The following is a 27142-nucleotide window of genomic DNA, read 5'->3' as shown; positions in this document are numbered from 1 at the left end:
GCCATCCTTGGCATGGCTATATAACACGGGGGGTTGAGGAAAGGGGGAGGTTGGTAATTTCCCTCTACTACGGATTATTGCAATAGTCTAGTCATAAAATTAACTGGGACAAGACTTCAAGATCCTACTTTTTAAAATGACTTGGAAGACGTGGCAGTGGCGTGGAACTGGGCTTTGTGCTGTTGGGTAAACCTGTGTACGCTCTAGAATTGGGCTCTCCTTACAAAACTACACCAAAACTACGTCTGTCTAGTTCCCAGTCCTTCTTCATCAACTGGCAATTGCATCCAATTGCCAGTTGATGAAGTTGAGCAAGTGTGTGAATGAGAAGGTTGTGTCGGTGGAACTTGTAGTGTCTTTGGTCTGGACACAGCAAGGAGCTGCCAGCCCGTGCTACAGGACCAAGGCTGTGTGTGACTCTACCAAGTCAACCAAACTATCTTGTCTAGCTTGCACCCTTGGCTATGCAGGCTGCAAAGCTGCATTGATTCCACAGGCGAAGCTGGCTTCTTGGCAAGATCTGATTGATCTGATCATGTGTGCGCAATTGACTATGTTACCTACAGATCTCTATCAAGTATTGAGGAGGTTCAGGCTCCGAGCATTACTTTGAGCTTGGTCAGCTTGGGACATTGGTGGCCATTTTGAATTCTCGATGTAGATAACTCTACCCAGAAGTTTGTCATATACGTAAAACTAAGCATTACTTCAACACATAAGGGAGAACTGCAGATAGGCCTAACAATTACCAAATTAACAATCTCAGGAACAACAACCACGACTGCTTGGATTTAGTGTATTTAGCAGGGAATTTAGCTAGCTACTAACTACTTAGGCCTACGTTTGGTCCTTGGATTTACATGTGAGATCATAATAAGTGGAAATGTTCAGCTGAATTAATTATAGAGACTGTGCATACAGCTCCTGTAATTTGGCTCTGCAGGGTCAGACAGTGCCTTACTGATGCAGTAATATCAAGGAGATCAGAAATCACTGGGTGGCTTGGGAACAGAGTTCTTATGGCAAAATACATCTAGCCTAGTAGAGATAGAAATGTGCAAGGAGACGGGCTGAGTGAGGTTCATCTCAGAAGTCATTATTGTGCATGATGGATGTGTTTGGTTTTGTGCGTAAAGGCTTCTCAGCCATTGGAGACCTCCATTAGAGCCACCAATATTGATTTTTAACAGTTGTGTTCTAAAAAAAAACATTCTGGGGGATTTGCTGATCATTTTACTCAATCCTATGTTATTGTGTCGAGCTGCAGTCATCTCCAGACTCTGAATCATCAAACGATGTGCAGTCATGATTCATGCTTCCCACACTGGGGCCATACAAATCCTGTCACCAAGTCTAAACAGGCTGCCACCTGCCAGACAGCAGCATCTATACCTCCACACTCACACTACAGACCTGCATAGTGCTTTACTGACACTTAAAGTTCTGCCTCTTCACGCTCTGCTACACTGAGCCCTACAAGCTACCTTTATAATTCAAGTAAAACATTTTTGTTCCTACTATTTGTTCTACACAGTATTGCTCTCTACAGTTTGTAACCACTGTGTGCTGAGGATTTTTAATATCTTAATTATCAGAAACAGACTTTGTTAAAAGTTGAAAGAACCCCCTACACCCCAACCAGTCCTCAGCTCTGGTATAAATCTTCCACTTTAATGATAAATTTGGATGATGGACCTAAATCCCTCTGAATAAACTCTCCCTCCTTACTTACAATGATGACCGCTATGCTCAACCATGCATCAGAATCAACCCTCCTTTTCACTAAGCTCAGGAAGTGATGATAGAGATGATTAAGCAGTAACCTTTTGTTGTCAGTGACTGGCACCAGTAACTCACCAGTCACCTGCTGTACAATAGCCTTATGATAGCTAAGCTTAATGACAGGAGAACAGTGTTTGGACAGACCTGCTGCAATGAAAAACACTATAAATTGCAGTTTCTGTATTCAGGATGAAAAACATGTAAATTAGTTCCAAGATCTTGGTATTCAGCTATGTTACTTTAGTTTCGTACTAGTTTTGGGGAATGGTCTATAATTCTATTCAGAAAAGCAAATAATATAATGGTACAAAGAAAAACATGCTCTTTTTTGTATAAAGAAATATGCTTTGATTTAGTCAGTGAATTTTAAAAGCTGTTTTTATTTTTTTATTCTCCAAAAGAAGAAAGTTAAAAAGTTAGTTTAATAAAACAGTATCATATTTAAGGTATTGGAACAGGTAGGCCTACTGAACATGTTTTTGTTGCCAGGCTCGAACCAGAACCTTTCTTGATTGTAGGCTATTACACTAGAGAGGCCAGATTTTGGATCACTTGAAATGTTACTCCATAAAAAAATCACTGTCTGCAATGTTTACAAATTTACACGTCAAGAAAGTTGTGTACAATTGTGAGCTACTACTATATGAATCAATACAAGGTTCTTGGAGTTTTCTGTCCAAGTGATATTTATTTTCATTGTGTGACTCGGCTTTCTACTCGGCTCGGCTACGTCGCTACAGAGTAAAAACACAATTTTAAAACCCCGTAGGAATATTATAGGAATATCACAGTGATTTCTCGTTCGGCTTCGCCAGCATCTGTCAATAGAGACACGCTGCCATGTGCCGCCCAGCACTGCGCCGCTGTGTATCCGAGCAGAGGGAGTGTATGAGAGGGAGGGAGAGGAGTGACAGCGGGGAGGAGAAGAATAGGGAGGCACTTCACTGTCTGAGACACTTCACTAGTTCACCATGGGCTCTGTAGCGGCTCCCCGGTGCCTGGCTCTATTTGCGGTTTTCTCCCTGCTGTCCCAGTTTACCAGCGCGAACCGGATTATCACAGACAGACCGGACTACATGAAGCCACCTGCCGCCGGTAATGACAATTCAAGTTGGGTACGAGTCAGGTGGCAGTCAGGGATGCAGACTAGGCTGCATCATGTAGTGAGGGGTAATCCGCCTAAATTCAGTTTGCCTGTATTTCTATCTGCGGAATAGTTTGCCCACCTTTAGGCTGTTATAAATCTTTTAAATGTAAATTCAGACTGTTGTTAAGTAGTATCAAACTGATGTAATAGGCTGCGAGGATAAGCATAAATTAATGCTTTTCTGAACATATAAATGATTTTTGTTTATATTCGTGGTTTTTGCCTTATATGGTGACAAAGGGCCGGTGTTGTGGTTCTAGTTTAGCTTTTTACCACATTACTGGTGACAATGCGTTAAGATGGCAGACTCAAGTAGGCTTGAGAGAGCTTTTTCTTACTGCCCATAGTTGTGGAAATCCACCTGGCAAAGCACCAATAGCTCAACTTTTTCTATCAGTGTGCCTGTGCTGCTGCAGTTTGGCATCAGTTGTTGAACAGATTACCTTTTTAATTGCCATCTTTTGCCAAACAAATGCCAGGTATTTTGACAAAATCCTGACAAATAAACTGTAAAATAGGCTATTGTTTTATGTTAAATACTCGTTCTGTACAGTGTATTTTAATTCAAATTAGACCTGCAGTTTTACATTAATTTAGATTTTTCAGTGAGAATGTCATGAAGTGTATTTATTATGAAGTTATAGGCCTAGTCAATTCTGAGATTCTGAAATACTGTATCAACCCATGTTCCCCCTTTCTTACACACACACACACACACAGCACTCAAACATCACGCTGACATTTGCATTCCGTTGCCATAGTGATCCCAGTAGTGGTAAAATAAATGAGCGCTTCTCTTTTATTCCAGGGCTTGGGGTGAAGGAGCACTCACAGATTGTTACACAGCACAATAGACTGCGCAGCCGGGTCAAACCCATGGCAGCTAACATGCAAAAAATGGTTTGTGGCTTCTATTCTCTATTTGGTGTGTGTGTGTGTGTGTGTCTGAATGGTATGAGTGTATCTGCAGGCCTGAGGGAGAGTTTATCATTATCTGTGGGATACATTTTTTAAATTGCATACAGTAACAGCCGTTATAAACAATATTTTCTGGAAGACATAATAAGTCAGGCTATCTGTGCATCCTCAGCATCCTCAGTCCGGCCCTCACTCTGTTTAAAGACAGTTACACACCATCCACATAGCTGATAACCACACCAAGGTTTGGTCTGTCTCTGCAGCACATAGGGGCGCTGCATTACAGGGTATAGTGCTCTCTCTCTCTCCTTCCCTCCCTCTGTCTCTTCTCATGACTTCCTCTCTCCTTTTCTCATGAATGAGGTTAACAGAGAGCCAGAGAGCTGGATGAACCAGGAACCTTCTGGCAATTGACAATTAGAGACCAAAGAGTTAACCAAAGAAGACAGACAGTGTGAGTGGCTCAGCTGTCCCCATCAGAGCTAGGAAAAAAACACACACATGCACAAAATCCAACATCGCTATTTGCATTTTGTTTTTTATGCCTATATTGCAATTTCTATTCATCATTTTCAACTCGATGCTCACACTCTTATTGCCTGATCAATCTCTGATTAAAATCTGCAAATGTGAAAGTATGAATGTCCACTGTGGCGGTCTAGAGACTTGGCTGTTAAGAGATGGGCCTCACTGGATTTACACACATCGTTTTCCTACACACTTGTCATCATCACTTTAAGTTGAAGATTAAAATTGCCTAACCAATCAGTTAGCCTGCAACTTGATACTGATTCCTGTTTATCCAAAAAGAATAGAAAGTCTTCATTGGATACAGCCTAGTTATAAGAAAGGATTAGGGCAAATTCTCTTATCTTTTTAAAGGTTGTGTGTTTATCCACTGTGCTTCACTATAAACTGCACTTCACTGTTACAGCCTTCACTATGGGTAGTGAAAATTAACTGCGTCAACACTAAAAGTTAAATTGTTTTAATGGAAAATCAATAAAAAGCAAAGTTAAAAACCAAATAATACAAATTAATTTCTTTGCAATTCTAATTCACACTCCATGAAATTTCTACCTACCTACCTGTGAAATCTACTTGGAGGGATACTGGGGAAGGTGCCCATTTGCAATACGACACACACATATTTACACACACACACACACACACACACACTTACTTAGTACACTTTGATGGGCAGAAAAGGCCACCGTTGTTGAAAGACAACATCCACAGTTATTTCCTGAAAAAAAAATCCTTTTCCCAAACTCAAATAAGTAAACAAAGGAAAGGTTTCTGTCCGGATGTCTTCTTCTGTGGTGCTGAGATAGTCCCAACAGTGTGAAACAGTATGGCGTGTTGCAGCACTATGCACCATTTGTTCTGCTCGGCCTCAGGCTGGCTGATAATTCGGACTGTTAGAATAAAGTCAAAATCAGTTAGTCGTGCGTATGGAGTCTTGTGAGAGAAACACAATCAAATACCAATGAATCTGATGTTTCAGCAGAATAAGGATGAAACCAAGTAACATTTTTCAGTCATTAATGTATTTAAGTCATACAGTTTACATCATTGGTGCGTAGAGTTAATATACACCAACTGCCTGTGTTAAACTTGGCAGACTAATAAAAAAGAAGTGAGACACAACAAGCACATTTTACACACGTTTTTCAAATCCCACTGTCTGAATAAGAGCCAGGCAGAATCCCCTCCATATCTTTTTTCATCTATTGCTTTGCCATGCAGTACTTATCTGCAGTAGTGTCTTGCTTGCATGTGATTATGACCAAGAGGTAACGGTGGATTACGAAACTCATAATACACTATATATGAGTTCTGTGCCAGGGCATGCTGTCATTTTGTCATAGATTACATCCTCAAAGCCACCCGTACAGGCTGAGCCCCTTTCTTAGACTGCTCTTCAGCCTTAGAGAACTGTTCTCAACTGATAAGGTGGTAATGAGAAAAAGAGGATGGGGATAATCATTCTGCATTCACCGCTGTGGTATTACAGGTAATTTCCCTGTGAAAACCCTCAGAGGAAGCTTTGCCGAGCTGAAGAGGCATATTAAAGAGCTTTTGCTGATAAACGTTAAAAGGCTCAAGGCTTTAGCTGTGTTTGTGATTATCTGAAGAATTTTTTCACGCTGGAGCCAGTCAGCATTGTGGTGGGATTGTGTCGGTAAAGTGATTATAATATAGTCCTTTAGGCTTTCTTTTCAGGAGGAGATAAACACTAATATTTGAAGAAGTCTCAGAAATGATGCTCCTCCCTTTCTTGCCCGGTGCCCCGTCTGCAGGTTTTCTTTGAGTTTTCCTTTAAGTTCAGTTTTTACTTTTGATGTGTAAATCAAGACTTCTGTTTGTGATTTTATCTTGCTCGTCTCTCTCAGAGCTTCCCACTGCTCCCACACTAGTTAGGCTGAGAAAGAGTGGGTATGTGGAGTGTCACTGCAAAAAGCACTGCTTCATTTGTGGATTACATGTGTAACAATAAAATACAGTCACCTATAGGTTGTTGATTGCACCACAAAGTAGGCGCTACACATTAAGACCTAAAATGCGTCTCTGGTGCACTTATTGAGACATTAAATTCCCAGAGCTGATACAAGGTGACATGCTGTATGAAGGAATGTTTTAGATGAGGTATTGCCCGGTGACCTTATACCCCTCTGGTGGCATCAAAGCGTGAGTTGATGATTTCATAGAGCAGAGAGAACAATGGACTCAAAGCGGCTTAGTATGGATTCTTGATTAGCTCGTCCCCTTACGGCACATCTGTGTCATGCCTCTGACATCTATTGTCCGCGCTTTATCTCACCGTGCAGAAAAAGTTGTCGAGCAAACTATTATTCCGTAGAGATTATTTTTGCAGTGTTTCATTGCACAGAGTGGAAAATGACAGGAGAGAGAGAGGTAGAGAGAGAGAGAGAGAGAAAGAGAGAGAGAGAGGAGTTGATATGTGGCAAATATATCTGGGAATTGCGACATGTTAGTAGATCTGGGCCATGGTGTGCACCTTGGTCCATTATACCACCAAGACATCCTGTATAAACCTTTCTGAAAATGGAAACTATCACTTCCACTAAGAAAATTAGAAACAAACTAATTACATTTCTTTGAAGTACAGTAGAATCCCCTTTTTAAAAAAAACCCAAAAAAAACCCCCAAAACTTCAGACTTTCAAACTGACCGGTCCACTTAACAGGCATAATACAGCTCTTCACTGATTTGACACATTTCTCCAAACTAAAGTCCATGCTCTCAAAACAGTTACTGTAACACAGCCATCTGAGCACAGCCAATCTTCATGATGATTTAGCAAAATTAAATGTACATTTTCTGTTCACTGTACATTCACTGTTTTCACACAAAAAACAAAACTAGATATATCAGTTTTCCAAACGCTACACACAAAACTCTCCAAACAAAACTCCATGCTCTCAAAATAGTTCACACAGCTGTCTAAACTCTTTTACAAAACTACCTTTAACTAGTACTCTGAAAATACCTGTTCATTGTTTTCACACAAATACAATACAATACAAAACAACATATACCATAAATCCTCTGGCCGGACAGAAATAAAATGGGTCTGGAGGAATAAAGTTATTGGTTACAACAGTAAACTTGTCTGTTTCTTTCTTTTGAAACAAATTGTGATTCATTATGTTCATCAACACTCCCACCTCCTTACAGCGTCACACGTAGACAAACATGTAAAACATCATGATGTCATATATGACATCAAAAGAAAAGACAAATCTACAACATGTGAAATATTATGTGTTATAGTGTTTCCAAAAGTGTGAGGAACAGACGTGTTGCTTACTATAAGGAAAATATTTAATCAATAAATTATGAATACAATTCCATAAAATCAGATTATGGAAAAGGATTGTGGAACTTTCTGATAAACATGTTTTATCATCAGTATGTGTGTGAATATATCTGAATATTTTATCTTATCAGTAGATGACGTGTAGTTGTGTGATCTGACATGAAAGCAACACTTTTTGCAGTGGAGTTGGGCTGTTTTGTAAAATGAGAGTCTGTTTTACAGACTGTGTTAACTGTTCATTCATTCATTTTCTCTACCCACTTCATCCATTTCAGTGTCACGGTGGGCTGGAGCCTATCCCAGCATGCATTGGGTGGAAGGCAAGGAAACATCCTGGACAGGTCGCCAGTGCATCGCAGGGCTAAAACAGATAGACAGACACTCAGTCACACTCACATTCATACCTATGGACAAGTTTGATTCTCCAGTCCACCTGACTCGCATGTCTTTGGACTGTGGGAGGAAACCCACACAAACACAGGGAGAACATGTAAATGGATATTTTACTTTTTGTAGGCAGCATCAAACTGCAAGAACTCCTTTGTTGTATCATAGATTGGTTATTAGACTCATATATCAAGAGTGAGTGGAGTTTTATTTTCCCCTTTTAACCCAGTGGAAATTGGCACAATGCACTTATACGCATTCAAATTTTCTGGCTTATCAAATAACAACGTTAATGTTCCTCAAGTTGATTTTGAGTTGATTTTCTCTTCAATTTGGAAATGGAAATCTGGAAATCTTTTGGCCTTTCTTCAACTTCTTTCTGCAGACTTTCATCCAGATTCAGGGCTGTAGTGGTTTGCTAAAGCCAGAATGGATTTCATTGCCTTTGACATTTGTTAGCACCATTACTTAGCCAAATGTCTGCAGTCACATGTTTTGATTAAGATTTAGGGATGTGTATTTTCAAATAAACTTTTTTTATGAAGGTCCTGGACTGCTAGAAGAGTCACTTGGAAGCTGTGTTGATGATTTAATGTAATCTTAATGTGATCTTAGATTACATGTTAATAATGTTGATGCAACCTATTAGTCTCATGACAGGACACAGAGTACTAACAGCTATCTCCACGGTAACCTCCTTTGGTTGCCGTAGTGTCTCGCTCTGAGCTGGGTCATTCTGCTGATGTTCACAAGACAAGATCAGGGTCAAATGGATTAGTTAATGAATGACCGGCCATCACTGCACCTGCCAAACACACAGTGGACAGTGTCACCTCATGTCTGATGCTTACCACCTCTGTCACTAACAGAATGTATTCAGGTTGTCTGAAACACAGAGATAAAATAAAGCACAGGATGTTTGCCTTTATTTGCTGCAGACTGCACTATGTGTGCTGGTTGGCAGTCGATCTCCTCTGGCCTTGTGATAGTAAAAGAGAGAAGTGTGTGTGTGTGAGGGAGAGAGAGAGAGAAAGAGAGAGAGAGAGAGAGACCGAGTTTGTGGGAATTTTGTTCCCATTTTTTTTGGAGACATGGAAAGGGAATGATTACTAAACATTGGTGTAGACCATCCCACCTGGGGTATGAGCATGCACACACTATGGCCTCAGTATGACCATATAATTTATGTACAGTCTTATTTTGTCTTCAGAAGTTATGAAACTACAGGCAATAGAATGAATACCAATACCAACTTTGGATTACTAAATGGTTTATCTTCATACTTTGCCTATGCTCGTTTAGCTGTATGCTAAAGTGTTATTATGTGCACCAGAGAGAGCTATATGTACCGGAGACACAGAGATGACTTTGGTGCCAATTCCCTCATCAGGGTAAGGTGACCAATGGGCCAAACTCTCAAAAAGTCGGTGTAGTCCTTTACAGTAACATGTATCACTGTATGTGCCGTTGGTGAGATTTGTGTGCGCCGACTAATTGTCTTTATCGTTTATTGTCTTTATCTGTAGGAGTGGAATGAGAAGCTGGCCTTACTTGCAAAGGAGAGAGCGGCGTCATGCCACACAGACCCCTCCCCTCAGCACTCGCCTCCATTCGATCACATCGGCTGGAATACTCATCTCTCTGCCTATGGAGTCACCTCGTTTTCTGAAGTTATTGACTCTTGGTTTGAGGAGGGACGAAATTATCTCTACTCGAGCGGGCAATGTAGAGAGAATGCCACCTGTCAACACTATACACAGGTACAGCAACAGCAAACTGCATTCACAACAGTATATTATATGTATGTGTGAAGACCTAGATTTACAGACAGCTGTTTGATTGCTGTTTGTTGAACTGTTTACTCAGGTGCTAATGTCCTGTATCCCAATCTCTCTGTTGTTGTGTAGCTGGTGTGGGCCACTTCAAGTCACGTGGGCTGTGCCAGCCAACTGTGCCTGAGAGATGAAGGCCTCTGGGAGCTTTTCGTCTGCGCATATGCCCCTGGGTAAGAATTAAACCACTAAAGGCTGTCACCTTTTCCCAATACTGAGAATGTTAAATCCATCTGAAGTCAACATAGTTCAAAAACAAATCAGTCCTTGGATTTTTAGCTTGATTGATACTGACAAGGTCCTGCATCCAACTGTAATGCAGCTTTCAAATCACCAGTTTACTGAAAATATCAATATGCAAATGAAAAATTACAAATTCCTGCATGTAATGTGGTGAACCTGCATGTAATGAAAATATGCTGCCTAAGTGAGGAAAACAAGAGTTAATTGAGACTTAAGATACTGTATTATGATGCAGAGAAAATCATGGCAGTATAATAAGGGTTGGAGACTGTGAACTGGATTTTCTAACATTAAACCCCTGCTCTGTCGGGACATCGTTTTGAACGTCAAAAGGTTACAGCCCATCTTCCACGACTCAAGATCTTTTCACATTTGAGAGACAAGACCTTACCTTTTGTGTATTGTTTTCATTTTTGTGCTCTGCAGTGTCTATTTATATCGTTGCAGGGGCAACTGGGAGGTGAACGGGCGGCTGGTGGTGCCCTATAAGACCGGGCTGTACTGCTCCCTCTGCACCTCTTCCATGTCTGGCTGCTTCAGATTATGGGACCATGTAGCAGGATTGTGTGGTAAGAGAATATTTATACCCTAGAGCCTCCAAAGGAAAGGGCTACAGTAGCAATTTGTGCTGTCATTGGACAGAGTATCTTTCAGAAGAAGCACTCAGCCTGGTCTGTGCACCAAAAATTAATGGGTTTCAGTCGGGCATTTCCTCAAGGATGTTACTTGGAAAATGAAAAATGCCCATAGTCATACTGTTTTTGAATGATAATACTTTAGATCACAAACTTCCTTCCTGCAATACCTGATAATTTCAGCTACCTGATGCAGTTTTAGAGAGGTACATGTTAACATAACCGCATTCTAACTTCATGGGCATTTGTGCACATGTGCCACCTAGGTCATATTTAGCTATCGTTCCTGTGCAAATATAGCCCCATTTGACACGGATGACCGATGAATAATACAAGAGTGGTAGATAGATTGATAGATAGATAGATAGATAGATAGATAGATAGATAGATAGATAGATAGATAGATAGATTTTTTGAATGTGTTGTGTCTCAAGTCTTAAGTATATTTATTGTGTGTGTATGTGTGTGTGTGTGTGTGTGTGTGTGTGTGTGCACGCATTTGCTTCAGAGACCCCAAAGAACCCATGCCGTATGAACTGTGGTCAGCATGGCCATCTTAACGTTTCATCCTGCAAGTGCCAATGTGGCCCAGGGTTCACCGGACGCTTCTGCCAGGGTAACAGTCTTCAACATCATCTATATACTGTATGTATCAACATATGTATACAGCCAAATAGAGCTATATACAGTATATATATATAGGTATAAAGCCACAAAGATGCCTTACTGAACTGGGTCTATTCTTTTTCTCTTAATATACACAGTAGAGAAGCTGCATTCATCGTACTAAACTTCTGTTTTTCAGTACGATGCAGTGTGCAGTGTGTACATGGTCGTTATAAGGAAGAAGAATGCTCATGCCAGTGTGATGTTGGCTATGGCGGTGCTGAGTGTGCAGGTGAGTGCAAAGTGCTTTGGTAGGTGTATGTGTGTCTTTGTGCTTTCATGTACCTCAGCAATTTTTACTCTGAGACACAGATTGGCTTTCCTTTAGAGAAAAATGAAACCAAATAGTGAACGTAAAGTAGTAAAAAAAAAGAAAAAAGATGAGTTTCAAAATGTAAACACATGCACATGCACACGCACACACACACACGCACGCGCACACACACACACACACACACACACACACACACACACACACACACACACACTCACTGATGTAATTTATCTGGTTTCTGGTACATTTACATTTGTCTTTAGGGGTGCCAAGTCTGGTAATATGTTGCTATCAATCAAGACATCAAATTAAAAATACCAGCATATTTGACTTTTTGTAGACAGCATCAAACTGCAAAGACTCCTTTGTATCATAAATGTGTTATGAGATTCATATATCGAGAGAGAGAGTGGATTTTCTTAACCTTTAATTACTCCATGGAAATCTGCACAATGTCTGCATTCATATTTTCTGGCTCAGTAAATAACAAAATTATTGTTCTTTAAGTTGATTTTGGGTTGATTTCCTCATCAACTTGTTTCTGCAAATTTTCATCCAGATTAAAGCCAGGATGGCTTCGACTGTTAGCACTGTTACTTAGCCAAATGTACTGTATAAAACTGTTCCCCTCAGCCAGAAAAATAGATTCAAGTCTGTTCAGTGAGCTTGAGCCAAGACGGATGGTCAATGCCATTACTTCTGTTGTCGGCTGCTCTGAGCCTTACCATGTGTTGGCTGCTGGTGTCCCAACAGAGAAGCTGCAGTTTCCCTTCCACAGCTGTGATGTCAGGATAGATGGAGAGTGCTTCATGGTGTCTCCAGAAGCTGACACCTACTACGGAGCCAAGAGTCACTGCCAGGTGAGAGACAGGTGTGTGTTACCCACAGAGAGAGTCTCTACAGCAACAGCACATTGTTTTCCCCACTTAGTGCCTTAAGAGAGTATTCTGTGAGTGTATGTTATAAAGAGTTTGATTGTGCTTTCAGTCTGGCTTTTGGTTTGTTTGACCCACCAGGACCGAGGGGGTATTCTAGCTCAGATCCACAACCAGAAGGTTCAGGACATTCTGGCGTTTTATCTCAGCCAGCTGGAGACGAGCAATGAGGTCACCAACTCCGACTTTGAGACACGCAACTTCTGGATTGGTACAGTCATCCCACCTCCCACCTCCCACTTCCCACACACACACACACACACACACACACACACACACACGCACACACACACACACACACACACACACACAGGGAGCTACAGAACAACACCCTCCCTACTCACTGGGACACTCTGTCACCCTTTTGACGAGAAATACCAGCAGGTGGAAGTAGGGATGCTGCTCTGAAGAACATCGGATGTAAATAATATCAGTTCCAAGTCATGTAAGAGAAAGCAGTGTTTCTACTCCACAGGTCTGACATATAAACCTCTGAAGGACTCATTCCGCTGGGATACAGGAGAGATCCCCGCATTCAGCAGCTTTGCCTTTGGACAGCCTGACAACCAGGGGTAAGAGACATACTCACTAACTGACATATTATATACTGTAGTATACATAGAGACAGGGGGCAGTGCAGTGGATCTAAACTCATAAAACATCTATATCAACTAAGCGGTTGAAAACATTTCATTTTTCTTGAGGCTAATTGATCTGCAGATGTATCTGCCTAAGCATGTGCTATTTGTGCGAAGTACCACTTATTTGCACACTGTGGTTCATTGGATAATCACAAATAGGTATTTTTTTACATTTTTTTTGTTATCTTCAATTAAATCCAGCATTTAAGCAGCATTCAAGCTAACAAAATCCGATGATATATTCACAAGTTTACAAGTTATACGGCAAGTCCATACAGTTGAACATTGCAGTTTGATAATGCCCCCAGGTGAAGTTGGAGGCTGACATGCAGTCCTCACCATGACCACTAGATGTCTCTCTCTCTCTCTCTCTCTCTCTCTCTCTCTCTCTCTCTCTCTCTCTATCTATCTATCTATCTATCTATCTATCTCACACATGCACTCATTCGCTCCTTCTCTCTCTCTCTCTCTCACTCTCTCTATCTATCTATCTATCTATCTTACACATGCACTCATGCGCTCCTTCTCTCTCTCTCTCTCTCTCTGTCTAGCTTTGGGAACTGTGTAGAGCTGCAGGCATCGAGTGCCTTCAACTGGAACGACCAGCGCTGTAAAACACGAAACCGATACATTTGCCAGTATGGTGAGGCTCTTCGGGGAAAGGGTGGATGAAAGAGTCGGTGGGGCAAAGGAAGAGTTTTCTTTTGTAGAATTGGCTGGCCAAGTAATATAACACTTGGCCAGCCAATTTCTACATTTGATACAGGCAACAACCAGAATCCAGAGCAGTCAAGACCTGCCAGTGGATTTTGGACACGTTGTTCATCTCTGTGACAAGAGATAAGTGTACAATGGCAAATAGCTGGAAATACAGTTACAATTTCATCTGCTGAGGAACGTAGAGAATATCAGGTTGTTGTTTTTTTGCCACTCACAGAATAAACAAAATCACTTTTATTGACTGGAATAAGCTACTACCCACAGCCATAGATGATAAATTGTATATTAAAAACCCCTACCTTTGCCTATAAATCAATTCTTAATGACTTTTCCCTTTACCCATCAGTTAATTATTAACCACAGACATCATTGCCACGTTGACTTTATTTGGTCAGCGTGGTCTCTGGTTTTCCTCTCCATTCTGAGGTTGTTTTCGGCTTATTTTGATGTTTCCTTGTTTGAGGCCACAGTCAAAATATCTCTTGATCTGTGCCGGCCCTGCCGCAATATCAAAGGCTTCAGTTTTTGGGAAATGAAGCCACACCTCCTAGTCCTGTCTGTTTTCCCTTTCTGTGTTTAGTCCAGTTTTGGCACTTTACTCACTGGTTTCTGTCTGTTTTAGTTCATTTGTCTTCTATAGACATATGTAGTCCCATTCAGTTGCTCTAACTGGGCTAACCTGCCTTTTCTCATATCAAATTGGGTGCTCCTCAGAACTATTGCTGTCATTCGCTCCACCTGCTGTACTCAAGCTGAAGTGCTTTATATTAAAGCTTCTGTCTCTGGCAATCAACATACTGTATAGGGCGAAATGTAAAATGTTAATCCAATGTGTCCGTTAATGATCTGAACACAGCATTTAATTCTCAGTGTGACGCCGCCCACACATTTAAACAAGGCACTCTTTCAAAATCAATGGCACTCACTGCTCGCCATCAAGAGCCTTTTAGGGATCAATATACGTCAGCTCCACAAAGGCTTGCAGTGTTTAGACACACACATACCACTTACATTGATTGTGAGGAATGAGATCGTGGCAGATGTTTGTTTGCTTTAGCTTGGTTGTGCACGTCTTTGCAAGCGGTTGCTCTGTAATCTCCTATTGATCAGCCATAGCCGTCTGAATGTGGTCAGTGTTGCTAGGATGACATTTTACAGCCAGCTTTTTGAAGAGCTCCTAATCCCCCTCTCTCTTAGTCGTTAGCAAAGTTATCTTGCTCTTTGTGTGGAGCAAGCATCATTCATGAGAACTGCATCATGATCAAGAGAAGCCGAGAGAGCCAGACTATAAGATGAAAGGCAAGTTGGCCTGTATGGAGGTCGTTTGACAACAGTAATACGACTAAATTAGCTGAACACTCCAGTTCACAATCAATCATCTTTTTCACTTCAGCTCTTGAAATAAAAGCAAAATTTCACTGGAGCAACAAAGAGTGAAATGAATAGATTTGACTGATTATGAGAACCCCCCTACACACACACACACACACACACACACACCCTACACTCCACTAGAGTAATTACCAGCCTGCATTGCTGTGTTGTGTTAATTGGTAATAAAATGATAAGTGGATATCACACAGCCTGAGGCAGGAACAGAGCTTTGCATCTCCAGAGTATTGTCTGTGCGTGTGTGTGTGTGTGTGTGTGTGTGTGTGTGTCTGTATTTGGGATGGGTGTGCCTGTTTGCACATGCAGGGAGAAGAGTCTACAGTTTTCGTCTGTTCTACTATGTTGTACATTATGAACGTGCTCTGCACAGTCACATTACCACATACTTTTTCCCTCACACTTATGTTTTTATTTCTAGTGGTATTGTGCTCAACATGTGTGTGTGTGTGTGTGTGTGTGTGTGTGTGTGTGTGCGTGTGTGTGTGTGTGTTTTCACATGTTTACAGCTCCAGAGCACATTGCCCTGTGGGAAGCTGGCTGGTGAAGGACCCACAGCCAGGAACTGCAGCACTGGATGGATGTTTCGATGGGGTGAAACCAGGCAAATATGTTATGCTTGGGTTGGGATATGCCTCCATTTGACCAATCCTCTTGCTGCGTTCATAAAGGACTATTCCGCTTATTTTCAACCTGGGCCGTGTTTTCCTAGTTTTGGAATGTCGTTCACACTAACATAAAAAAACCACACTTAAGAAAAATGAGAAGTATCTGCTGTTGTTAGACATAACTGAACTGTTAACTGAAGTGTAACGACGTTTAATCACTTTTTGGTTTCAACTGTTGGAGATTGTGTTTTCCCTGTGTGTGTGTGCGTGTGTGTGTGTGTGTGTGTGTGTGTGTGTATGTGTGTGTGTATGTGCGTGTGTATGTGTGTGTGTGTGTGTGTGTATTGGAGAAGTGGAGGAATGAAAAGCTCTACAGTGAAGAAAGTGATGAAATTTTGGACACAATCAATCATCATGATGGCAAAAACTAGGAATATAAGGCCCAGATTGAAAATAAACAGAATTATCCTTTAACTCTAAGTCATGCACTGTAGGTTTATCAATGTATTTGGATGTACATGTTTGAATTTAGAATGCCAAGATTTTATCGTTAATGGGTTGTGAGTGTGCTATGTAGATAATTTTTTATTGCTTTATACATTTTTAATAAAAATGAAAATAACGGCAATCATGGATGGCCTTCAGTCAAACCATACCTACACCCAGTCTCTAACTCTTGTATTGAAGCTCTGTAAAGAATGTGGTATTACTTTAACTAGAGGTAGTGAGTCAAAGTCATCATGCCCAAACAAAGGCTTGCAGAAAGCATTTTCAAGTTCTCAATACATTTCAATATTAAACTTCTTGCTTATGCAAAAAAAAAGTATTTTACTGATTTACATCTGTGTGGTTCCAGAATTTTTCTCTGTGGGAGCTGAATTCAGTGTTTTTCCAGCATTTTAAGCCTATTTGCAAAATAAACAGTTCTTACGATGCACTTTTTACAACCAATCCAACATTATGCTTCTTATGTAAATTCTCTTCTCGAGTGCAGGTCAGGCCAGCACTCCTGGAGCTGGTAGGGATCCAGTGTCTTGCTCAAGGACACTTCACAGATCCTCGTCAACATAGGGCTTGAACCCCGGTGATCTGGTTGAAAGCCGTTCTCTCGAATCACTTGGTCACTCTGCCACTATCTAGTTCACAAGCTTACTGATATAACGTTGTATTACTCCCTAAATTCCGAGACAACGCAAAAACGGTGCCACCCACTAGTTGATCTGACAAACAGCGGCTTTGGACTAAACTATTCTATTGCAGTAATCTGGAGAAAGTCATTCATGCTTTTTATTTTTTCATGCTTACACTACTTACACTTACACTCTCTTCCTGCTGGCATCAGTCAAAAGCCTCTTTCATGTCTCCGGCTTGTACAAAACACGGCAGCTAGGATTCAGGATTTCAGTTGGTACTAACAGGCAAAATCACATAACTTAAGATTTAACTGATCATCTTTAAAGCACAGTTAGGTCTGGCCCCAGGCTATATAGCAGACATGTTAATCCCCTATGAGCCAGTGTGCAACCTCAGATCCTGGAGCATCCTACTGGCTGCTCCACAATCCAGGCTTAAGACTTGGGGTGCTGCAGAATCAGTATCGTCTTTTAAATCACTTCTTAAAACCTACTTTTATAGAATTGCTTTTATGCGATTTCTTATCTTTACACTCTTATTGTCTTAGTCTGTGTTCTTACCTTTTAATCTTGTGGTGCGTTGTTTTTATTTGTTCTATTTTATGATTATGCTGTTTAATTTTATTTGATTATAAGCACTTGGTAGTTGTTTAAAAAAAAAGTGCTATACCAATAAAGTTTATTATTGTTATTATTACAATGTACATTTGGGGATGGCATTGTTTAGAAGTCAACATGGTGCAGCTAACAAACATTGGGAAAGCACAAAATTAGATTTTTTGTGGTATTGTTTGTTAGTATTGTTTATTGTGTACACAGATTTAACTTAATTCTGGTTACTTTTTCATATTTAAATTACATCCATTCATGCATTCTTTGTGCACTGCCATTGTCACTTAAAAACTGACCACAATCTTAATACAGCTGCTGTACAATAATTAAAAGAGATAGGGATGTATTGTTTTTTTGTTGTTTTCATTGTATGTTAAGTTTAGATTTGTGAAGTCTGGAGAATGGAATGATAGAATAGTGAAGTTTGCAGAATAATACTGTTGGTGTTTAACCTTGCATACCCAGAGCAATCCCCACACTTTGTTTTACTTGAAGAGACATTGCAACAACATCGACAGGTCTCTGGCACAGCTTACAAGCCTGGAATTAACACAAATACTGAAGTCACATTTTAAGAATAAAAATGGGTCAGCTAGCTAATTAGAGCATCAACAAAGACGTCTAGCGAAGAGGTAATATATCACCATGCAAAATACTGAATAATGCTTATAATCCTTTAATGCTTTGTCATTTGCCCTTCTGGCCTGAGAAGAAAATGTGTTGCGAGTCGCTCAGCACCGTCCTCCATCGTTGAGCAGATGAAAATGCATAGAGGAAGAAGTAGGTTGGTAGGAGTGTCTAGAAATTCCAAAGGTGAGGAGTTTTGGTTCCACAACAGAGTACGGGCTGGAAAGTGAGTTTTGAAAACCAGTATTCTCAGCACCTTGTAACCGTTGAGTCCCTGGCATTGATCATCAACATTTTCAACACCCACAGCTACTGTATTTTTGTCTATCAGCTATCTATGTCATTAACATTTGATTGCAAACTCTAGAAAATCAATGCATTGAACATGCCATGGTTGTTGCAAGGTTCTTCTACAGGCACTGAAGAAGAAAGTCCTTGTCAGCGTCGTGTTGATTTGAAGTCTCACACTGGGGCCACTGGTGTGTGTGTGTGTGTGTGTGTGTGTGTGTGTGTGTGTGTGTGTGTGTGTGTGTGTGTGTGTGTGTGGACCAAGTGAGTGTTTATGCTGTGTGCTTAATGGAGCAGCTCTGAGGTCCCTCCCGGGCCAGACGGACACCATGCAGCTCTCTGTGGACAGAGGAGGAGTGCATCCTGCTGTCTGCTGGACCCTCCTGGAGGAGCAGAGGGGAGAGAGGGATAAAGGAGGAGTCGGGCTGCAGAAGTGGGGATTAGACCAACCTGCAGTGCTGCAGTGGAATGGTGCAAGTGAGCAAAACAGGGATGAGTTCACAGGGTTAAACAGGTGGAGTTAGATGAATCACTCTAATGAATGTTCAGTTTCATCTGCTCCGCTGCCAAAGAACACTTTTCGGAGCTTTATATATCTTTGTGTCATTGGTACAGTGCAGATAATATTGTTCATGGATCATGGATCATTGTTACTGGAGAAAAGAAAAAAATATGAATCTAACATATGGCTACACATATGCACTAAGGGAGATGTGCTGTCTAAACTTTTTTTGCTGATGCGTGTGCATACATATGGCAGCCTCTGTGACTAAGAGAGTTTGAGACCTGAATATGTTCTTGTGTGTGTGTGTGTGTGTGTGTGTGTGTGTGTGTGTGTGTGAGCTTGTGTGTGTGAATCCCAGTCTCAGACCTGGTGCTAGCGTAGCTTCCTGCTAGTCTCATGGTGCCCCCTGATAAGCTGGCGCTGTAGAAGGTTTCAGAATGGTGCTAGTGCCAGTGGAATTAGCTTCCATTGTCATGGTAATGACAGTGATACTCTTGCCCCCGTCCAACTCAGACCAGCCATTGTATGGAAACAGGAATGCAATTTCTCCTGCAGCAGCAAGCGGAAGCAGGATGACAATCCTCTGTGAGAGTGAAAGGTCCCTAAATGACTCTCCATTCAGGCGAGGCTGAGGGGCCAGCAGCCAATTAAAGTGGGAGCAGCAGAACAGTGCCATCCCAAAGACCTAGGGCTGTTTCTAAACGCTCACATTAAGGAATACACACACATACACACACACACACACACACACAAACACACACCACTTTACCTTACTTTTCACAAAAATACATGTAATCTACAGCCCTTTTTTTCTTACAGAACTGATTCTCTCAGGATCACAAGCAATTTTGTACTATATAACTTTTCTTCAGCACAATATGTACAGCATACTCAAACATGATTTATTGATTTGAACATGTCTTAATATTGGAGTTGGGGGACTTGTGGGAGGGAGTTCCTCAGCAGAGCAGATACTCTCTCAAACACTATCCATCATGGTTAAATTCTTGGTGGGTGTTTATGGCATCAGACAGTCTCCTCTGATTCCTCCAGGCAGCAGAGGCTGAGTCTCGACAGAGGGTGAAGGGTTTTGAAAGTGGTCACGCCACTGAACTGTGAGTAAAGTGGAGGCATGCTGCGGGGCTCTGTGGGCCTTTCAATGAGAAGAAGACCCCAGATGAGTTTGTTTTAAGCAACACCGCTGATAATCACCCACCACAGCACCGCCGATTACTCAGAGATTCTCCTCAGACAAAAACACTTCTCTTGAATGCCTCATTTATTCTGCAGCCACTCTCTCTCCAAACCACTACTTTCCTCTCTTTGTTCCCTCTCCTACTTCATACACCCATTCTCCATCCTCTTCACAGACTCTATTTTTTTTAACACTCTTTCAGCATAATATCTTCTAATCATGGACATATACTTGTAATCAACGCTATAATTGTCTTTTTTTTCCTTCATTACTTATATTTTTTTGTGGTTCTGGCAGCGTTATTGTAGGGATATGAATGCACAAGAAGCTAATGTCCTGTTTTGACACTGTTGATCCCCTCTGCTGCTAACGCCCCTGCTAAGTTAAATCCTATATCATTTGGATGCTGATATTTACAGCTGTCACACTGAACTATTGGCAAAGAGAAGTATATGACAGCTTACACATGTAGGCTAGAGTGCAAACTGTTACAGTCACTTCAGTGTGACTGTAATCACTCTTTGCACAGCACTGGCAACAGATACAGCATTAGCTCCAACTCCTCACCCAGTCGTTTCTTAAAGTGCCCTCCTAATACCCTTTTGTGTTGCGTTTATTTGTCCTGCTGTCTGTCTTGCAAGCTATTAATGCAAAACACAAATAATCCCCCCATCTATTGCACCACTTCACTCCATGTGTTGGTTTACATTCTGACCTCTATAACCTGTGATGATCAGCTTCAACCTCACAGTAACTGGCAAAATGTTATTCCAATACTTCCCATTTAAGTCTGAATATCATGTCCACTTGTAGCTAGCTATAAAGAGGCCTATAACCTGTGAACCAATGAACAATCAGAAATAAGAAAATCTAGGCAGAAGGCAGGCTCTCTGCAGACACACACTGTCACACACAGGCCAATGGGCCATAAGTAATGATTGAATAGGATCATTTTTGGATTTGTTTATGCTATTTCAAGGGGGGGGGGATCCTGCTCAGTATGCCTTTAAACACCTCCTCAATTAGAAATACTTACTGTATATCCAAATTCTGTTAAGTACATGCACAATCATAACAGTAGAGCCATACTACCATCTCCTCCCTCAAACCCAGAAAACAGTGTAACCTCCTGGCAACCGACTGCTAAACTGAAATCACTACATGGCAATGGAGCAATTGGACATAAGTTCTGTTTACACTTAATAGAACATCAGTTGCCTCTGGGCATATGCTACATTCAAAGGTAGCAATAAACGGCAAGCGCAAAATGTCGATTCACCGATTTATATTACACAAAAGGGGTTTTGATGAAAGCTCTCATCAGACGGTAAGATTTTTTTCGTAATGTAAATAGGGCTCTTATGTGTTTAAGCATCTTGCGATAGTCACTGAAAGCTGCAATCAGTCTCCAATTAGAGCTCTTTACATCAGAACGAGGGCATCCAGCTGCTCTGTGGGAGCGGATGATAAAGGAGGAGGGTAACTGGTTATGTTTCTATGTATGTTTATGAGCTGAGCTAGATGATTGTTACAGATAGAAGCACAGGGTGATTTCCAATCATCTGAGCGGATCGAGTAAGGACTAAGTGGTCCCTTTATATCTCCACCTGCTCACGTCTATTACAGTCCCTCTGTTTATTGGAATCGGGACAGTGTTTGCATCTCAACCAGGCTCCTTTCAAAAGGTGTGCGAGGATTGGCATTGGCATTTCTCTTTTGATACGGGATAGAAAGTAAATAACATGAAGCCCTTCAAAGAGCTGCTATTGTGTGGCTAAGATTGAATTATCTTTGAGCTATCTTCAATTATGTTTGTCCGAGGCATTAATTCTTTTCTCTTTTCTTTTCCAGCTCTCAAAATTCATACGGACAAAGCCAACTGTAGCTTTATAGAAACACTCCCACCCCAGACTTATCAGACACCACTGACAAATATGAACACAGCCTAATTTTATACCAAACCAATATTCAGATTGTTCAGAGTGCGACAGTGAATATTCTGCTGAGCCCCAGTCATCATTAAGCCAATATCTCTCTGTCCTTTATCTACATGATGGTCTCTCTCTCTGTCTGTCTGTCTGACTCTCTCCCTCCCTCTCTCTCTCTCTCTCTCTCCCTCTCTCTCTCTCTCGCTCTCTCTCTTGCTTTGTCTTTCTCATTTTCTCTTTTCGGCGCAGTCAGTACTGAGCAGCCCACAGCATTTGGATGCAAGATGAACTTTGATAAGAGTTAATGAGAAAGCGGCATTGTGTGGGGAAAGAATGGCCCTGGCTGCACTCAAGAGCCTCCTCACCAGGAAATGGACCGTAAAGAGCAGCCGCCCACTCTGGGAGAGGAGAGGAAGAGGAGAGGAGAGGAGAGGAGAGGAGAGAAGAGGAGAGGAGAGGAAAGGAGAGGAAGAGGAGAGGAGAGGAGAGGAAGAGGAGAGGAGAGGAGGCAAAGGGAGGAGAGGCAGAGGGAAGGGAGGGACAGGAGAGAGGAGAGATGAAGGACAAAGGAGAAAAGACGAGCTGAAGTAGAAGAGAGGAGAAAGGCAAAGGGAGGAGAGACGAAGGGAGGGAAGGACAGGAAAGAGGGAAGATAGGAGGTGAAGAGGGATGAAGCAGAGAAGAGTAGAAGAGTAGGAAAAGCCCAGATACAAGGAACAAGGAAAGATAATTCTTTATTTGGAGCCTAACTTTCCAAATTGCATTCAGCTTACCTATATCTCAATGTGTGAATCAATAATAGATTGCATACTAAAATAAAATATTGAATAGTAATCAGATTTTCCCAATTCATTTTGCAATATTTGCCTGAGCCCACACCTCCAGCTCTGCCCGATAGAGTAATTTGTCCAAGGCAGAACCAAGGTCACTTGATTGTAGGATCAGCTTCCCTTGAAACCTCAATAAACCAAACTGACAGTGTGCCTTGTAAGCCAGCCACTCTGGGTATGCTTATTTTTTTTCCGGCATGCATTCGTCAAGTAAAGGTCAACAACACTAATTCCCTGCCTCGGTCACCTACCACATTCTCTTTCTGCAGAACAAGTGTTCACGAGAAATGCCACCAGGTTAATCAATTTGACCTGATGTATACTCCAGCACATTCAACTCATCTTGTACCATATATTTGATTTGTAAACACTCCAGTCTGCTGGAGTAGGATGTGAAATCACACGGTCAACGCGGCTGGTACACTTTCCTTGCAAATTGCTATCTGAGCTGATGCTGAGTTTAGAGCTGATTGGTCAGATGGAGAGGCGTAGGCACGTAGCTCATCTCTGAAACATGAGAGGTATTTATGCCTCTCTTCAAACCTTTGATTGGAGGCATTTATCTAAGAGGAGAAGGGGAGGGACGGTGGGAGAAGAATGAGAGGATAGTCCACGTGGGAGAGAGGGAGAGGCAAGGAAGGGAGAGAGTGCATGAGCAGAGGGACATACGTGTGAAGGAATAGAAGAAATGAAGTTCGACAAATCAGGAGAGTGGGATGTATAAGGCCCGTATACTGCGGGGAAAAGAAGAAGGCGGTAGACTAGTGAGAGACAAAAACAGGAGAGAGAAAAAAATGAATATAAAGGGAGATGAGCAAGACTGAAGTGGAATCTAGAGCGGAGCGACCAGACAAGATTGTAAGATGTCCGCAAAAAGAGGATATTAAAAGACACATAGAGAAAAGCAATGGAAGTGCTTGACAATGGAGGGACTTTCATTATCATCCATTGATGAGAAGGGTCCCTAACACAGAGAGGAGGAAAGGAAGAGAAAAGAGATGAGGAGGCAAAGGAGTGGAACATCTTGAGAAGGGTGCTGATAAATGAATAAATAAAGAGGGAGAGAGAGGAGAGGGCTTCTCAAGGATGTCATATCTTAATTGAAAATGACAGCCTCAATTAAAAATGTAATCATTCTGTCCGTTTTCTAATTAAAAGCGAAACGACTGATAGTTTTGTCTCATTAACTTCAAAGAGTGATGCGGCCTGACAGAAGGGGAGTTTATCATTTGCTGAACGGAGGAGGAACCGGCAGAAGAGAAGTCGTGCAAAGGATGAGCAGGAATGATTCGCTGTGTGAGGATACGCCACCTAATCTGCTCCAATGACATACTATATGAGAGGGCTCAAAGAGAGAGAGAGGGAGAGAGAGGGGAGAGAGAGATAGAGAGAGAGAGAGAGAGAGAGAGAGAGAGAGAGAGGGAGCTCTTGGTAAGTGGATGAGTGGTTGATTAAGTGGTAATAACCAGGAAGCAGTGAGTTACTGTTCAATATTGTCATGGATGTTGTTCTGACACAAAGCAGAGGCCTCACAACACTAAGTAACAATTTCAAACACCTATATCATTTCAATTTGTTATAAATATTTACCACAATCCCTAACAGTCTTGACCAATACAATCTAAAAACAAATGAACTAGTATCAGCTTTTTGACCACATCCTTTAGCCAGGAGTGGAATCTAGGATAAGAGCAATTTGATTTGTCAAAATGGCTACTTAGCTAGCTTGACATATAGAATAATTATTGAATATCTCACTAATCCTACTCAAGTTCCTCACAGTCCATAGTAGACAGCAATTGGTATGAATTATTTTTGATCAATACGTGATAAATATTATGAATAATATAATATTTGAATGTCTTGTGGATGTGATATGAGCTTATCCAGGATGTGGCGTTCACTTGCATAAACTCTTACATGGAATGCTAATACTCTGTCAAGAAATACTTGACAGAAAGCTAAAATATTAATGTGCATGTCAACACACTCATTGATCCAAAACAATTCACTAGTAGACCTAACCAGCCAACCACAAGTTTTTTTTATCATTATGGTTGCATTTTCTTGCCAAGGCCAGTGTATTGAATTGAATAGCGAATGTGCAAAAATGAAATAAATAATAACCACGGTTAGTTACTGTGACAGATGAAGTCACTAGAGGATTACCTTTATCTGCATGATGGTCTCTGTCTCTGTCTGTCTGTCTGTCTGACTGTCTGTCTCTCCCTCTCTCTCTCTCTCTCTCTCTCTCTCTCCCTCTCTCTCTCCCTCTCTCAGTTCAGTTAGTTCCGTTCAGTTCAGTATGCTTAATTGCCATGAATGTTCAAAGATAACGATGTTGCCAAATCTTCAGTTACAATTGGTAACTGATAAAACAAAAATGGGGACTGAAGTGAACAGTAAAACAGTAAATGTAACAATCACTGTTTTCCCAATGTATCAGTGTGTGTGTGAGTGTGTGTGTGTGTTACTGCATACTTAGCTACCCAGAAACTCCACTGCAGAGTGGGTATCAGTAAGTCTAAAGTGTATGTAACTAGTGGTTGTGTATATATAGATAATTACAATCTAAAGTATGATAATATAGCATTACTTCTAAGAAATAAAAGAAAAATAAAACAGTAAGAAAACAGTTTAATGACTCAGATGTCGTCAGTCAGTATCTCCTCTCCTTCTGTGGCAGTCTGAGATATATCTAGCTGCGAGAGGCTGTTTCTCCTCCTTCGCCTATGAAGATTTTGACTTTTTCCTCATCATTAAGGTGAAGGAATCCTGGCATTATATTCACAATTTTGGCATGGAAACACTCTTAATGAGGAGTATTTTTCACATTTGAGGAGGAAGTGCATGTCTCAACCTCCCCCGCAGGCAGTGACCACATACATGTTTCTCCTCTATGGGTAGCCAAGACTTTTTATATCTTCCTTTTTTTATTTGCCAGTTGGTGGTCACTGAGCCTGTACTTGGTGAGGATCAGTCTCTGCTTGACGGAGACGAGATGATCAGCCAATTTATATTCTCTCTGCTCTCTCTCTCGCTCTCTCTCTCTCTCTCTCTCTCTCTCTCAGCTACAATACCTTTAACAGCTATCTCTTTATCACATATAAGTGCAACATATTGTATTGATTTTGCCTTTGCTCGGGAAAATCCATATTTGCAACAGAAAGGAGAACAATGTGGTAAGCAAAATGTGTATTTATGTGGAATGGCTCCATATTTTTTAAACAAAATCACTGGAAGACAATAGGATTATAGGCCCGAGATCAGTGCCAAATTAGAGAATCATTTGGACACATTGAAAGAGTAGTTTATTCAGCATCAGCTTTATAACTTTTATTCATTCAGGGAAGGTTTGCTCTTTTTTACCCGTTCTGCTTCACATTTATCCACTTACAGACATCCATGCCACCGTCTTCTACCACTGGACACTGAGCAGCTCCACTGGAGCAATCTGCCATCAAGTGCCTTGCTCCGATGCACCCAGAGGTGTTAGTCAACTGTTAGTCCTTCACTTCCCCTGCCAGGTTTCCCCACCCGGATTTCATACTGCTTACCTCTCATAATCTGGCTTCTCTAACTATTAGCGCCCCTCTGCCCCCAGATCCCCCTCTGTTCACTTTCTCTGCCTTTAGTCCTTTATTTACAGCATCATTCTGATCTTTCTGCATTATGCCAAAATGTCACTCACATTTCATACTAATACACTGTACACACCTTTTCACAAAGAGCTTATTTGCAACGTGCTACTACCCATTACTGTATATTCTCTTCTCTTTCCCTCCAGCTACAGAGTATCCCATTAGCTCACTGTACCGCAGATCCTGACTTAAACGTCCAGTCTGACCCGAACCCAAAACAATTTTGTCTGAACTGAAATTGAACCTGATGGATAGTCATTCACAACAAAGAGAGGAGGTATAACTTTAGGTTGCATAATGTTGACTTAAAGACTTAAATTACCTTCATCTGGCTAAACAAAGAAAGAGAGAGAGAGAGGGGG

The 27142-nt window shown here is 41.3% G+C and overlaps 1 protein-coding gene across 1 annotated transcript in view; it reads left to right on the top strand.

Moving 5' to 3' along the window:
• Positions 1 to 2753: 2753 nt before the first annotated feature.
• The window catches only part of LOC139643202 (C-type lectin domain family 18 member A-like), a gene marked incomplete at its 3' end in the record, with an annotated part of 38379 nt that continues 13990 nt past the window's right edge, over positions 2754 to 27142 (top strand). The window contains exons 1-11 of the mRNA XM_071518385.1: positions 2754 to 2877; positions 3738 to 3829; positions 9605 to 9838; positions 9986 to 10083; positions 10601 to 10722; positions 11297 to 11404; positions 11594 to 11686; positions 12482 to 12588; positions 12745 to 12874; positions 13139 to 13235; positions 13856 to 13947. Coding sequence (XP_071374486.1) covers positions 2754 to 2877; positions 3738 to 3829; positions 9605 to 9838; positions 9986 to 10083; positions 10601 to 10722; positions 11297 to 11404; positions 11594 to 11686; positions 12482 to 12588; positions 12745 to 12874; positions 13139 to 13235; positions 13856 to 13947 — 1297 coding nt within the window. The remainder of the gene's footprint in view (positions 2878 to 3737; positions 3830 to 9604; positions 9839 to 9985; positions 10084 to 10600; positions 10723 to 11296; positions 11405 to 11593; positions 11687 to 12481; positions 12589 to 12744; positions 12875 to 13138; positions 13236 to 13855; positions 13948 to 27142) is intronic.

This window comes from Centroberyx affinis, unplaced genomic scaffold, assembly GCF_046629955.1.
Source record: "Centroberyx affinis isolate AG114_WGS23_722 - 3 ecotype Tasmania unplaced genomic scaffold, CSIRO-AGI_Caff_v1 ptg000578l_1, whole genome shotgun sequence".
NCBI classification, from domain to species: Eukaryota; Metazoa; Chordata; class Actinopteri; order Beryciformes; family Berycidae; genus Centroberyx; species Centroberyx affinis.
This window is presented reverse-complemented; position numbering and strand designations above follow the sequence as displayed.